The 13,935-nt window shown below is 45.4% G+C and overlaps 1 protein-coding gene across 2 annotated transcripts; it reads right to left on the bottom strand.

The window, feature by feature from the left end:
• Positions 1-522: 522 nt before the first annotated feature.
• Positions 523-13,320, bottom strand: FKBP6 (FK506 binding protein 6, 36kDa). Of its 2 annotated transcripts, XM_012640262.1 has the most exons (8): positions 13,264-13,320; positions 13,030-13,147; positions 12,549-12,638; positions 11,540-11,742; positions 10,223-10,342; positions 1,994-2,188; positions 1,759-1,868; positions 523-613 (listed from the first exon to the last, which is right to left on the bottom strand). In XM_012640262.1, exons 1-8 carry the CDS (start codon positions 13,318-13,320, stop codon positions 523-525), a joined length of 984 nt encoding a protein of 327 aa, XP_012495716.1. The 2 variants fall into 2 exon arrangements, with proteins under 2 accessions (XP_012495716.1, XP_012495717.1); XM_012640263.1 differs by lacking the exon at positions 12,549-12,638.
• Between the last annotated feature and the right edge of the window lie 615 nt (positions 13,321-13,935).

The raw sequence follows: 13,935 nt of genomic DNA, 5'->3' as shown, positions 1-13,935 counted from the left end.
AGCCACAGCCCATCCCTACCCCTTGACACCTGGATTTTGTCTTCTTTAATGATGTGTTAGAGGTAAAGTGAAGTTGAAGGCTCCCAAGTTCTCAGGAAAAAACAGATTAAGAAAAGCCTGACACTTCAAAGCCCAGCTAAATCATCACACTAATGACCATACTCGCCAGTTTCATGTTCCAAGTTCCAAGCTACCTCAAGGAGAGTTCAACATAAAAATGAAGAATATATTTTTAGAAAATTTTAAAGATCAAGGCCCCCCCAAACCTATAAATTTAACCTCCAGGTCTGGGAGAACTGTCCAATAGTGATCTTCTGTATGAAAAGGTCCACAGTGTCAGCATTCTGCACTATAATTGTGACATTAGCTGCAACAAGGAGCTTTCCAAACCGCTCCCGCCCCCCAATCCACCCTAAGCTAGTAGACAGCCACTGTTCACTGGGGGAGCCAAGAAGAACAACATACTTGTTTACACCAGACAAAACCCTGAAGCCTCTCTGCCACCCAGCCCTTCAATTACCTTTAAGTTTCTCCTACTGTAGAGCCATCTCCACAAGGAGCAAACATTCGGTGACACATTTCTTTCTCTTTATCCACATAGTCCCTGTAATAGCTGTTGAGAGAATATACATTAGTTAGAGAAGGTCTGTGTTTGTAGGAGGTGACATCTGGTGGTTGGAATTCTCCACTCCCATCAAGAGACACTGAAAATTCAGCAGGCCTTAAGGTGAATCAGGAAAGGGTGGAAGTGATGCAGGGAAGGTGGAGGAGATGGGAAAGCTCCCGGGAACTGTTCAGGAAGCCCTTGGACATAAAGCCCACCTGTGAGCAGACGGCAGCCCTGATGCATGGGAGCCTCTCGGTGAGGCTCCAAGGCTGCATCTTGCCAAGTGGCCACTCACACTCGGCATTCTCTATCTAGCCTACCTTGAGATATTCTTGCTAAACAATGGTCAGATCCCCAAATTTCTGCATCTAACTTGACAGGACACTTCTAAATACCAGAAAGGAAATTGCTGGGAAGTCCTAAAAGGGCTGACATGTAACCATTGGTTCCAAATTTAAGACACACACATCAAGACTCTTAATGCCAAGAAAGCTTTAATTAGAAATCTGGATTGTGTATTTAATGTTAAGAGGAATAGAAAATCTCATCTACGCAGAAGAAATATGCCAGGCGTGTTGGATCATACCTCTAATCCTAGCACTTTGGGAGGCCAAGGTGAGAGGATTGCTTGAAGTCACAAGTTCAAGACTAGCCAACAGTTTAAGACCAGGCAACACAGTGAGACTCTGTCTCTACAAAAAAATTTTAAAATGAGCCAGGCATGGTGGTTCGTACCTATAGTACCAGCTACTTGGGAGGCTGAAGTGGGAAGATTGTTTGAGCCTAGGAATTTGAGGCTGCAGTGAGCTATAATCGTGCCACTGCACTCCAACCTGGGCAACAGAGCAGTACTTATGACCCTTTTTAAAAATTGCACTGGACCACCTCTCCGGGGGTGCTTATTTACAGGGTAGGAGGAAGAGAGAGGTGGAAAATGATCCAGACATCTGTAGTTTGGCAGTCTGTCTGACCTCCTCACTGGGAACTGCTGTTTCAGTGTACTGAGCATTCAGAAAACCAGCTCCAGCAGGGGCTGCCTCATAACACGTTCCGGGCAACGTTCCCAGACAGTCCTTTACCCAGGTAGATGGACCAGAACTGCAGCCGCATCACATCTCCTCTGTTCACATTCCTGCAGACAGAAGTCTCACCTGGCCAGTTTCTTCAGCTCATTATTGATGTCGTGATTGAAGGGCTGCTCCTTCTGGGCTCGGACTAAGAAATCTCGGGCTTTCTGATACTCGGTCATGAGAAGACAAGCCTGTCATAAAGGGCACAGTTTTAAAAACATACTTAGGAAAGACGGCATGTTTGCAGTACCGGAGCTGAGCACTGCTGCTATCTTTTCTAGGACGCTTGTTCCCAAGTCCCTGCCCTCCAACTCACCTGTCCACATCTGAAGAGGGCCTTGGCATTTTTTTGGTCAATGAGCAAAGCCTGCTCTCCATAGCGCAGGGCCTTTATCGGCCGGTCTAGCTTCAGGTATGCAAAGGACAGGTTCAGGAGGATGAGAAGCTTGGCGGCCTCCACCAGGTGCTGCTCGTCAAGGGGTGCTGCTCGGCGGTGGAGAAGCAGCAAGGCCTGCGGAGAGGGAAGGCAGATGGTCAAGAAGAGTAATGATGGTATATGTAAATCCTGAAGGATCCACACGCAAAAAGGAGCTAAAAATGAGTTCAGCAAGGTTGCAGGACACAAGATCAATATAAAAAGTCAGCTGTATTTCTATACTCTAGCAATGAACAATCCAAAAATGAAATAAAGCAAACTCCATTTACAATAGGATCAAAAAGAATAAAATGAGTAGCACTAAACTTGTAAGATTTGTACACTGAAAACTGCAAAATATTATTAAAAGAAATTAAAGAAGATCCAAATAAATGGAAAGACATCTCATGTTCATGGATGGGAAGGCTTAATATTGTTAAGGTGGTAATATTTCTCAAACTTATCTACAGATTCAGTGCAACTACTATAAAAATTTCAGTAGCTTTTCTTGTAGAAGTGGACAATTAGAAAATTCATATGAAAATTCAAGGGACTCTGAATAGCCAAAACACTCTTGAAAAAGAACGTAGTTGGAAGACTCAAACTTCCCAGTTTCAAAACCTACTAAAGCTAATTAGGCCAGTGTGGTACTGGCATAAGGACAGACATACAGATCAATGGAACAGAACAGAGAGTTCAGATTAAGAGTCCAGAAATAAATCCATACATTCATCGTCAACTGATTTTTTTCAACGAGGGTGCCAAGACCACTCAATGGGGGAAAAGAATAGTCTTTTCAACAAGTGGCACTGGGACACCTGGCTATCAACATGCAAAAGAACGAAGTTGGACCCCTACCTTACACTATATATAAAAGTTAATCCAAAATGGATCATATATAAAAGAAAGAGCTAAAACTGTAAGACTCTTAGAAGAACACACAGGTGTAAATCTTTGTGACCTTGGTAGACAATGGTTTCTTTGATATAACACCGAAAGCACAAAAGCCAAAGAATAAACTGGACTTCATCAAAATTTGGAACTTTTGTGTTTCACAGGACACTACCAAGAAAGTGAAAAGACAACCCACAGAATGGCAGAAAATATTTTCAAATCATATTTGATAAGGGTCTAGTACCCAGAATATATAAACTACTTTTACAACTCAATACAAAGATAAATAATCCAATTTAAAATGTGCAAAAGATTTAAAGACATTTCTCCAAAGATGATGTACAAATGGTAAGTCCATAAAAATGTGCTCAATGTCATTAGTCATCAGGGAAATGAAACTCACCACAATGAGATACCACTTCACACCCACTGGGATGGCTATAATTTTAAAAATGTAAAATAAATGTTGGGGAGGATGTGGAGAAGTTAGAACACTTGTACACTGCTGGTGGGAATGTAAAATGGTGCAGCTGCTGTAGAAAAGTTTGGCAGTTCCTCAAAAATTTAAACAGTTACCATATGACTCAGCAATTGCACTTCTAGGTACATGCTCAAGAGAAGTGAAAACATGTCTACCCAACAACTTGTACACAAAAGTACACAGAAGCATTATTCATAACCAAAAAGTGAAAGCAACTGAAATGTCCACAAAATGGTGGGCAAATAAAAGGCAACAGAATCACACAATGGAATATTACTCAGCCTTAAAAAAGAATGAAGTTTGGTACATGTTACAACACAGATTAGTGTTCAAAACATAATGCTAAGTGAAAGAAGCCAGTCACAGAAGGTCACATATTTGATGATGCTATTTACATGAAATGTCCAAAATAGGCAAATCCATAGAAACAATGTAGAACAGAGGTTACCAGCGGCTGGGGATGTTGGGAGAATGGTAACTGCTAACAGAGTTTCATTTTTCAGTGATCAAAACATTCTGGAATTAAACAGTGGTGAGGGGTACACAACCCTGTGAATATACTAAAAACCATTGAACTGTATGCTTTTTTATTTTTAAATTTTTTCTAATTTTTGTACAAGTTTATGGGCTACATGTACAATTTTGTTACCTGCGTAGATTACATAGTGGTCAAGTTAAGGCTTTTTATTTTTAAATTTTTTCTAATTTTTAATTATTATGGGTACATAATAGTTGTATATCTTCCCCCCACCCCCGCCTTGCTCTGTTGCCCTGGCTGGAGTGCAGTGGCATCATCACAGCTCACTGCAACCTCCAACTCCTGGGCTCAAGCCATCCTCCTACCTCAGCCTCCCGTGTAGCTGGGACTGCAGGCAGGAGACACCACATCCAGCTCATTTTTTCTATTTTTTGTAGAGATAGGGTCTCACTCTTGCTTAGGCTGGTCTCGAACTCCTGGCCTCAAGCAATCCTCACACTTTGGCCTCCCAAAGTGCTGGGATTATAGACGTGAGCCACCACGTTGGGCCAACAGTCGTACATCTTTACAGGATACGTGTTATGTTTTGAAACAAACCATGTGAATTAATGAAATGAGGATAACTGGTGTATTCATCATCTCAGGCATTTATCATTGCTTTGTTAGGAACATTCCAGTTCCACTCTTTTAGTTATTTTAAAGTACACCCTAACTTATTGTTTATTATAGTCACTTTTTTCTGCTATCAAATATTGTCAAGTCTAATTACATTTTTGTACCCTTTATCCATTCCCACTTTATCCACCCCTCCCTGCTGCCCTTCCTATCCTCTGGTAACCATCATTTTACTCTGTCTCCATGACATCAATTGTTTTTAATATTTAGCTCCCATGTATGAGAACATGCCAGATTTATCTTTCTGTGCTTAGTTTATTTCACTTAATATAATGTTCTCCAGTTCCATCCATGTTGTTACAAATGGCAGGATTTCATTTTTTTGTGGCTATATTATATTCCATCATATATATGTACAGCTATTTCTTTATCCAGTCATCCACTGATGGACACACGTTGATTCCAAATCTTGGCTATTGTGAATAGTGCTGCAATAAACATGGGAGTGCAGATATCTTCTCAATACACTGAATTCCTCTCCTTTGGATATATACCCAGCAGAGGGATTACTGGGTCATACGGTAGTTCTATTTCCAGTTTTTTTTTTTTCCAGAAATTCATGTTTATTTTCCATCAACCCTATTTCCACCTTGTTTAAGAGTTTGTGGAAAAACTTAAGACCACTTGGTGGTTGCTCCTACCCACTCAAGTGGCCTGAGCAGTGGGAGCTGCTGATCAGTCTTCAGTGGGGAATGCTGAATAGGCAGAGAGCCTGCAAGCCTTCACACCAGTCTGCGACCTTGGGATGAGTAGCAGTCCTTTCACCCTGAAATCCCTCTTTGGTCACAGCTTTCTCAGCAGTGGCCTGCTCTTCCTTTGCAATCTCTTCATGATCTCTGTAGAAGCAGAGATCAGGCATGACTTCCCACAGGTGTTCACACGTGCCACACATGTGGAGAACTTCCTGGGCCAGCATCCATCACATCAGACCCACTGAGTGAGCTCCCTTGTTGTTGCGTGGGATGGCGATGTCCACGTGACACAGAGGAGATGCTGTGTTACACAGAGCAATGGTAGGCAGGTTAACACAAGATGCCTCTGTGAGAGGCTGGTGGTCAGCCTTGGGGTCAGGAACCACCAGAAGACGTGGTTCCCAGAAAACTGCCTGGATCTGGTTAGTCAAGGTTCCAGGAGTGAAGTGGCCAGCACTAGGAGTGGCTCCAGAGGCAGCATCAAACTTCAGCACAGGTCGCTGGCCGGTATTCCTGGAGGATATGACATGGACATCAGCAGGGTTTTCAATGGCAACAATGGCACGAGCTGCCAACAGAAGCTTCTCCCAGGTCCTCTTCCGATTTATGATGCAGATGCCATCACTTTTCCTTCTGAAGATGTATTACTTCATTTGGAAGTCAAGGTTGGTGCCATCTTAAATGGGTTCCTGCTGCAAGGAACTTGAGGACATCCTCCTCCATTTGCAGGACGTCAAGGGCTCCAGACATTGTGATAGTTTCCCTTTAAGTTACAAGGGGAATCCAGAACAACACTGCATGGGCCCCTCTCTGGGTAGCATGGAAAAGGCTATTTGCAGTTTTTTAAGGAAACTCCACACTGTTCTCCATAGTGGCTACACTAATTTACATTCCCACCAGTGTATGAGGGTTCCCCTTTCTCCACATCCTCGCCAGCATTTGTTATTGCCTTTCTGATAAAAGCCCTTTTAACTGAGGTGAGAGCCCTTCAGCAGGTTTAGCTGCAACATGCCTGGCATGAAATACACAGTCATTGAAATAAAGTTTGTCCTTTCAGGTCCTACATACAGTGGTATACAGGTCAATGTTTAATAACCAGTTCTTGGGGGGAAGCGGAGGCCTGCTTTGTAACATTTGCCCATTCCTGTGGTGTAAATATTCCCACCAGAGCTGATTTCAAACTACCCAAAGTTATACTAGCCAGGTCACAAAATTCCTGAAAATTTTACTATTGAAATTTTGAGCTTTCGTGAGCTCCTGTGTGCTGCTGCTTGCATGCTTGTGACCACTACTTCTTCTCCGAGTTACTTTTATCCACTCCCTCTTCCTCAATGGTTTCCCACCATGCACGTCATCAAGTCCAAATCTGTCTGTACACAACGTCTTCCTGAATCTGGCCACCTCATCTCTATGACCCATCTCTATGACCCTACTATTCTTCAGTCTGTTTCAAACTAGAAATCTACCAACTACACTCTGAATAGGCTTTGCTCACTTCCGCACCCTTGCTCAATCTTCTTTCCTGCCCAGAGTTAATTCTTTCCCGTTTCCCTAATTGCTGTTCCATCCTTCTAGATTCAGCTACAACTCCATTTCCTCTCAGAAGCCTCTACCAGTTGTTCTAGTCCACGAAAATCTTCCTCTTCTCCAAAAAGCTACAGCACTAAGTATTAATAATATTCATACTTACCTTAGTCCATTTGGGCTGCTGTAAAAAAACACCATCAAGTGGGTGGCTTATAAACAACCAACAACTCTATAGAGATTTCTCACAGTTCTAAAGGCCGGGAAATGAAAGATCAAGACACAGGCAGATTCACTGTCTGGTGAGGACTCACTTTCTAGTTCACTGATGGCACCTCCTAGCTGTGTCCTCACGTGGTAGAGGTACAAGGCAGCTCTCTAGGTCGCTTTCATAAAGGCACTGATCCCATTCATGAGGGCGCCATCCTCATGACCTCATCCCCTCCTCCTAATACCATCACCTTGGTGATTGGGTTTTAACATACGAGTTTTGGGAGGACACAAATATTCAGACCACAGATATCTGTTAGTTGTTTGAGCTACATCTTCCTAACTAGATTAAAATCCCTTGAAAGCAAGAACCCTGCCTGATACTTATGTGACCCACACAATGCTGAACAAAAGGCTGGAAACACAGTGGTGCTCAATAAATGTCAGTCTGCTGCTCCAAAGACTGAGGAAATTTCTAATCGGAAAAGACACGCAAAACTTCCAGCTGAGCAAGGCAGACTTAACACCACACCCTCTACTCTCGCCTAACCACGAAGGAATAAGAAAGGTATACTCCAACAAGAGCGCAGGACAAGAGGCTTAAAAATAAACCCGATGTGGCAGAGGCAGTGTGATGACTGACTTGGCAGAGCAGTGTTGATATACTAATAAAAGGGAATGGTCTGCAGCTCAGAGCCCCAGAAACTAAGGGGACCAGGAGTGAGAGCTATTGGGGTTAAGTGGGGCTGAAGGAGGGAGGATAGGTCAAATGTTCCCTCCACCCACTGCCCCTCTGTGTCCAGATGGCCACCACCTCAGGAATCAGGAGGTCTATTTTCTAGAGAAATAGAACCAAAGAGGCTCTTGATTCAGGGACAGGATGGAGCAGAGGGGCAGGAAGGTGGCATACTAATAACGGGTATGAAATCAAAGTCTCAATAACAGTTGGCGAGAAACTCTGTCCTGTTCCCCTGGCCCAGCTCTCAGAATGCTGGTGGCTGGGCATGTACCACAAGCAGGAGGAGGAGGAGGAGGAGGACCGAATGGCTCCTGAGACCCCACTCTGACATGTGGGGTCTTTATCTGACCACACTGAAATCTGTCCCACCAAGCACTTAGAGTTCCCAGTTGTTTTTTTTTTCCAGCATGTGACAGGGTCTCACTCTGTCACCCGGGCTAGAATGCAGTGGCTTCATCATAGCTCACTGCAACCTCAAACTCCTGGGCTCCTCCTGCCTGTCTCCCAAGTAGCTGGGACTACAGGCACATGCCATGATGTCCAGCTAATTTTTCTATTTTTTTTTTGTGGAGATGGGGTCTCATTATTTTGCTCAGGCTGGTCTTGAACTCCTGGCCTCAAGCAATCCTCCCACCTCAGCCTCCCAAAGTGCTGGGATTATAGGTGTGAGCCACTATGCCTGGCCTGAATACCGATTTTTAAAATTATGTCAATACTGGAAAAAGTACGCCACGGCACTCTAGCCTGGGCAACACAGTGAGACTCTGTCTCAAAAAAAAAAAAAAAAATACTGGAAAAACAGAATGGAGAGTGACAATGAGAACTAAAGCCTCAACTTCCATGACAAGAATCAAAAATGTCAAAAAGAGCATCAGAAATATGTCATCTGTGAAGGCACAGCACCAGAGAATCAGCAGGTACAATTAAAAAGTGATGCCTCAGGGTCACACTTAGGAAATAAAAACTAGTGGGTGGAAAGAATGAAGTGGTGTTTTTTGTGGGAAAATTTTCAAACAAGCAGGTGCATTCTCAAGAAGGTTTATAACAGTATTCGTGATTCATCCTAGCCATGAGCCAAAATCTGTACCTTCCACATTTAGGAACCTGATTTTGTCACGCTCCACAAGAAAACATACACACGCGTGCACTCACCCCCCTTTCTCTCTCTGTAGCATATTCGCATAAGCCAAATGTGGCAGAACCTGTTACCTAATATCTATTTCCCCCTTCTTCTCCTAACAGAACTCCCATTTCACTCAAAGCAGCAATGTACTAATTTAAAAACTACATTCCCAGCTTCGCATACAGCTAAGGGCATTTATATAACATGGGCCGGCCCCCACGAGATATAAAGGGAAGGGACTGGGGGGACTTCTGGAAAGTTCTTAACATAAACACACACATCAGACTCTTCTCCCTTCCTTCGTCCAGTCCAGATGATCACGTGATGCTATAAAATGACCTTTTTGTGTGTGTTGGGGGGGAGACAAGAACACATTTAACGGTAGCTAAACAGAAAGAGGAATGTGGATACCCCATGGCTTCATGGAACTGCTATATACCAGCCTTGGACTGTCTCCCTTCAGAATTCTTATGTGAGAAAAATGAAATTTCTAGTTTAAGATATTCTTTTTCAGGATTCTGTTAAGTTCAGCTGAATGCAAATCCTGAACAGTTTAGGCTCGGTATGCAAAGGAGACAAAGTCAGAATGCCCCTCCCCCGCCACATGACTCTAAACTCTGTCCTGTTCGCATCTAGAACTTAGAGTACAGTTTGGCACACGGAAAGTGCTCATAATATTTGTTGAATGAATGAATTACAAAGGAAACAGAAAACAGCCATTGGCATAACCTACACAAGAAGCTAAATCACAGTCGGAAGCTTGGTGAGAGCGGAATCACCTCAGAGAGTCAGATGAACCTCCACCGTCAGAGACATGCGAGGTGAAGATGGCAAATGGGGTGGAGAAATCAGCTACTAGAGGACCTAATAAGCACTAGGAAGAGAATTTAAAATTAATAAACTTTGTTTTAGAGCAGTGGGATGGGAATTTTAAGAAGCTTCTAACTGAAGTACATACACACACAAATAAGTACAAAAATAAGTGCAGCACTGAATAAAAGATAAAAAAATAATCTGGGTGAGAGAAATCAAAAACAAAAGAAAAAAAAATAAGTGCATAGCTCGATGAAATTTTCACCACCTGAACACACCCATGTAACCAGCATCCAGAGGGAAACACAGAATGTTGCTAGGTGCCTCCCGATCCCAGCTGTCCCTCCTCCCAGCCACAGCCCTTCGGCATGAGGATTTATTTTAATGAGATTTTTCTTAATGGCTGCTCATGAGGAGTAGGGAAAGAGACAAAGTCTATGTTTCTTAAGCAAAGATGTTTCCAGGATCTAAACTTACACTTCACTTTCAAAGCATTCTTACCCTTTTATATCTCACTTTAGCATTATAGAAACGATTTTGGCGGAAAAGGTAGTTGCCAAACTCCCGTTCAGTAGCAGCCACTTTTAGGACCTTCTGAAGTGGAAATTGATCTTGTTCCTCCTGAAGACCAAAGACAAGAACACCCAGCAAGTATATAATGCCATAAAGCCACAATGGAAGTGTTATTACAGCTGTTAATTTCTCTTAGATTATGAACTTTTGTTTCCTGCATTACGTATGCACAGTCATCTCTGAATCTCAACAGAGGACACGGCAGGTAGGCGTTATAACTGGTCCCATTTTACAAACTAGAGCCAGAAAGAATTCTACTTCTTTAGTCCTCCAGAGATGTTCTCTGAGGCAGCAGTTTCCCACAGAATTAGAAACTGATGGAACTTGCCAAGCACAGAAACCAGGGCTCACAACCACTATTTATCCAGCAAGCATTTAGGAGGTCTCGGTTTGCTCAGAGCCTGGATGGTCTTTATGGCCATGATACTCTACCCTGGCTACAGACCAGAATCACTTGTAGAGCCTCTCTGGTCCTAGCCCCACCCCCAGGGATTCTAAATCAGTACAGCAGAGGTGTGACCAGGCATCTCCAAGAACTTCTGCCTGGTGGAAAGAGGAGATCTCTCATTTGGGGTGCTGATGGTTTAGCTGGGGAGACACCACATGTGGATATGAAACCTCGGGATGGGCATCTAAGGCCACATACAGCAGTGTGCAACAGCATGATAAAAACAGTGCATGTGATTGCTGATGGGATTAGAAGGCCTGTATCTATGGGATAGGGTTAAGTGAAAGGCTAACAAAGAAAAGGCAAGACTTAAGTTATGAGAACAATGACCATATATCCCAGTTTGCCTGCGACTATCCCAGTTTATACCTGATGTCCTGGTCATCCTAACTAGTTAACAGACTCTCTTACTCTAGTGTCCTGGGTTAGACAATCAATTATACAGTCACCCTAATCGTGAGCCAGCAATGACTAACTTGCTGGAAACCAAACTTAACACTGAAAAGCAAATGTTCATTGTCTTACAGGGAGAACTAGGCAAAGGATGACTGAGAGATCAGTTCAAACTGCTGATCCCTAAGAAACCCATGGCCTTACCTTGGCCCAGCACCACATTGATGCATACCTGAGAACCATAAGGAAGTGGCGGAACACCCCTCCCACCCCCATTGCACAGCAGCCTTGGGGTGGAACCCGGGGCATACAATCACTAGCAGGGTAGGCGATCTAGGAAAATTTCTAAAATCACAACCCATCCCTCTCTCCATAATGTGCTGACATCTGTGCTGGAAACTTACAGCCGAGAGGGCACAAAACTCGTCTGATTCGGCAGAGTCTAGGAAGTTAAGCAGCTCAATCTCAAACAGGACAGTGGCATTTGGGGGGATCAGTGGAGGGCAGCCCAGGGTTCCATAGGCATAGTTCGGTTTGAACAGAAACCTGGCCAGCTCTCCTCTCCGCATGCTCAGAAGGCCCAGCTCCATGCCCCAAAGTGTAATATCTGGAAGAAGGGACAAAGAATGTGGTTAAAGCTTGCTCAGTATCCTGGTTTAATGCTATCAGTTTCTTCCCCCTCCAAGTCTAAACCTCTCCGTGTGATATCCCAAGCCTCCCGCATTGTGGTACTAACTCAATTTTCAGCCTTGCTTCCTCCTACCACCACCATTCTCAAACCCAACTTCTCCAGACCCAGCAATATCCTGTGTCTCAGTCACACAGTTCCTTCTTCCTGCAGTATCCTCCTCCTCGCCCCATGCCCACCTTCTACCTTGATTTCCATCTTATTCAAACTTCAGGGCTCATTTCAAATGCTCTCTTTTCCAAGAAGCCTTCCTTGAACCTCCCAGCTGGAATTAATTCTGCCTTCATTAAGCACATCCACACCGCTTACACCTCCCCAGTACTCATCCAGTTCTACCAGGTGAGTTGTCTGAATGCGGGTCAATCACTCCTCCACAATACTATGAAGTCCTTAAAGGGCAGAGACGTTCTGGTTCTCTGAGTACACTCTGTTCACCAGGCATTGCAGTTAATGAGTATTCAATAGATGTTTACTTAATAAATGAATAAAGAAAAATGCCCAACGGTTAAGCCAGGATGCAAAGATAAGCCTGCCAGGCAGGCCCTCTCCCAAATCCCTAGGTGGCAAGGGGAATGCGGGAGGGAACACAACTGCTTTACAAAACCCAGCCTTAGAAAAACCAATCCAAAGAACCTGCGCTCCGGACGGTTTTCCCATCCTAAGGCTCTGTGCCTCATCTCATCCCCAAGCAAATCCTGCTTCCCAAGCTCTTAATCTGCGTTTACCCTCTCCAAGTTTCATCAACCGAGGAGTTTTCCTAAAGCAATTAGAATCGAAGGGCTTGTCCATGTGCTCCAGATATCCGGAATATTTCACTAGGACAGAAAAGAAAGTGAGGAAAATGAATCAAAGACACGGACACCTCCACAATATCAAGTATTTAATTACCACGCAGAAACAACGGCATCTGTGGCTTAAGCTGCCACACCCTAATCTGCAGGCCTGAATCTCCTCTCCCCATTTTGGAGGCCTGCATGCCGGCCTGGAGGTTCAAGGGTTCAATGAGGCGCCTTCAGTGTTCATCGTTCAACAGAGGCATCACGCCAAGGGGAGAGGGGTCTCTCGCTTTCCCCTTAGAAACCCCAATTCAAACAAAGCATTTCCAACCCTATAAAATTCTACTTTTTGAAAATGTGGCCTCCCTCGCCCCAAAGGAAAGTGCAATTACCCGGATCCCGAATACGCCCGCGCCGGGCCAGGCCATACCTATCACGGAAGCATCGGGCGTCACTAGGTCTCCAGCGCCCTCTCGGATAACATCCTTCAGCACACCCCGGTCCCCAGAGATGTCCAGCATCCTCTGACTGAGCCGCTGGTACGGGGACTGGTAGCGAAAGAAAGGCAGACCTCAGGGCCTCGGACCCACCCGATTCAGCCGCCACTGCTCCCCAGCCAGCCCCTGCTCCGCATGACACCGAAGCGGCGCCCCCGGGCCCTCACCTGGCCGAGGGCATCATCCCCTTCCGGGACTCCCTGGTTCCGGGCGCTTCCCCCCATGTCTGCGCCGCCCGCCCCGTGAGTGAGCCCTCAGCTCCGCCGCGGCTGTGGCGCGGGAAGGTTCGGAAGCCCCCTTTATACCCTGCAGTCCCCTCCCGACGGCAGCATTCCGTTCTGGGGACACGAGAAGGTGCTCAACGCCTGGCTCCAACCGCTGCCAACGGCCCTCCCACCGGAGACCTGCCGGAGCACCTGCCGGACGCGGTGGGCGGGGCCTGGGGGCACGTGATGGGGCGCGCAGAGCACGATGGGGCACGTGGGGGCGGGTAGAGCACGTGACAGGACCGCCGGGAACTGGAGGGAACACGTGGCGCGGGTGTGTGTGGGGCGCTCGCGGGTCAGCGAAGGGCGCAGGTGAAGCTCATGATTCGAGGGGAACGACTGGCCAGGACAGGAGAGCCACCTTCCGTGGGCAGGGTCAGGCCTCCCAGCCCTGGGTTACTTCCACGTTCTTCCACCCTCCCTCCTCTATCGCTTTCTGGAGAAACTGAGGCCCAGACAGGACTTGAACGTCAAATTGCCAACTTCCTGAGGTGGGGAGAAAAGTGATGTTGCTCACTCTCTTATGGCCGAGTCCTCAAACCCTGCTGCACCTGCTCCCTCGTGGTGCAAAGG

Source organism: Propithecus coquereli, unplaced genomic scaffold, assembly GCF_000956105.1.
Source record: "Propithecus coquereli isolate 6110/MARCELLA unplaced genomic scaffold, Pcoq_1.0 Scaffold150, whole genome shotgun sequence".
NCBI lineage: Eukaryota > Metazoa > Chordata > Mammalia > Primates > Indriidae > Propithecus > Propithecus coquereli.
This window is presented reverse-complemented; position numbering and strand designations above follow the sequence as displayed.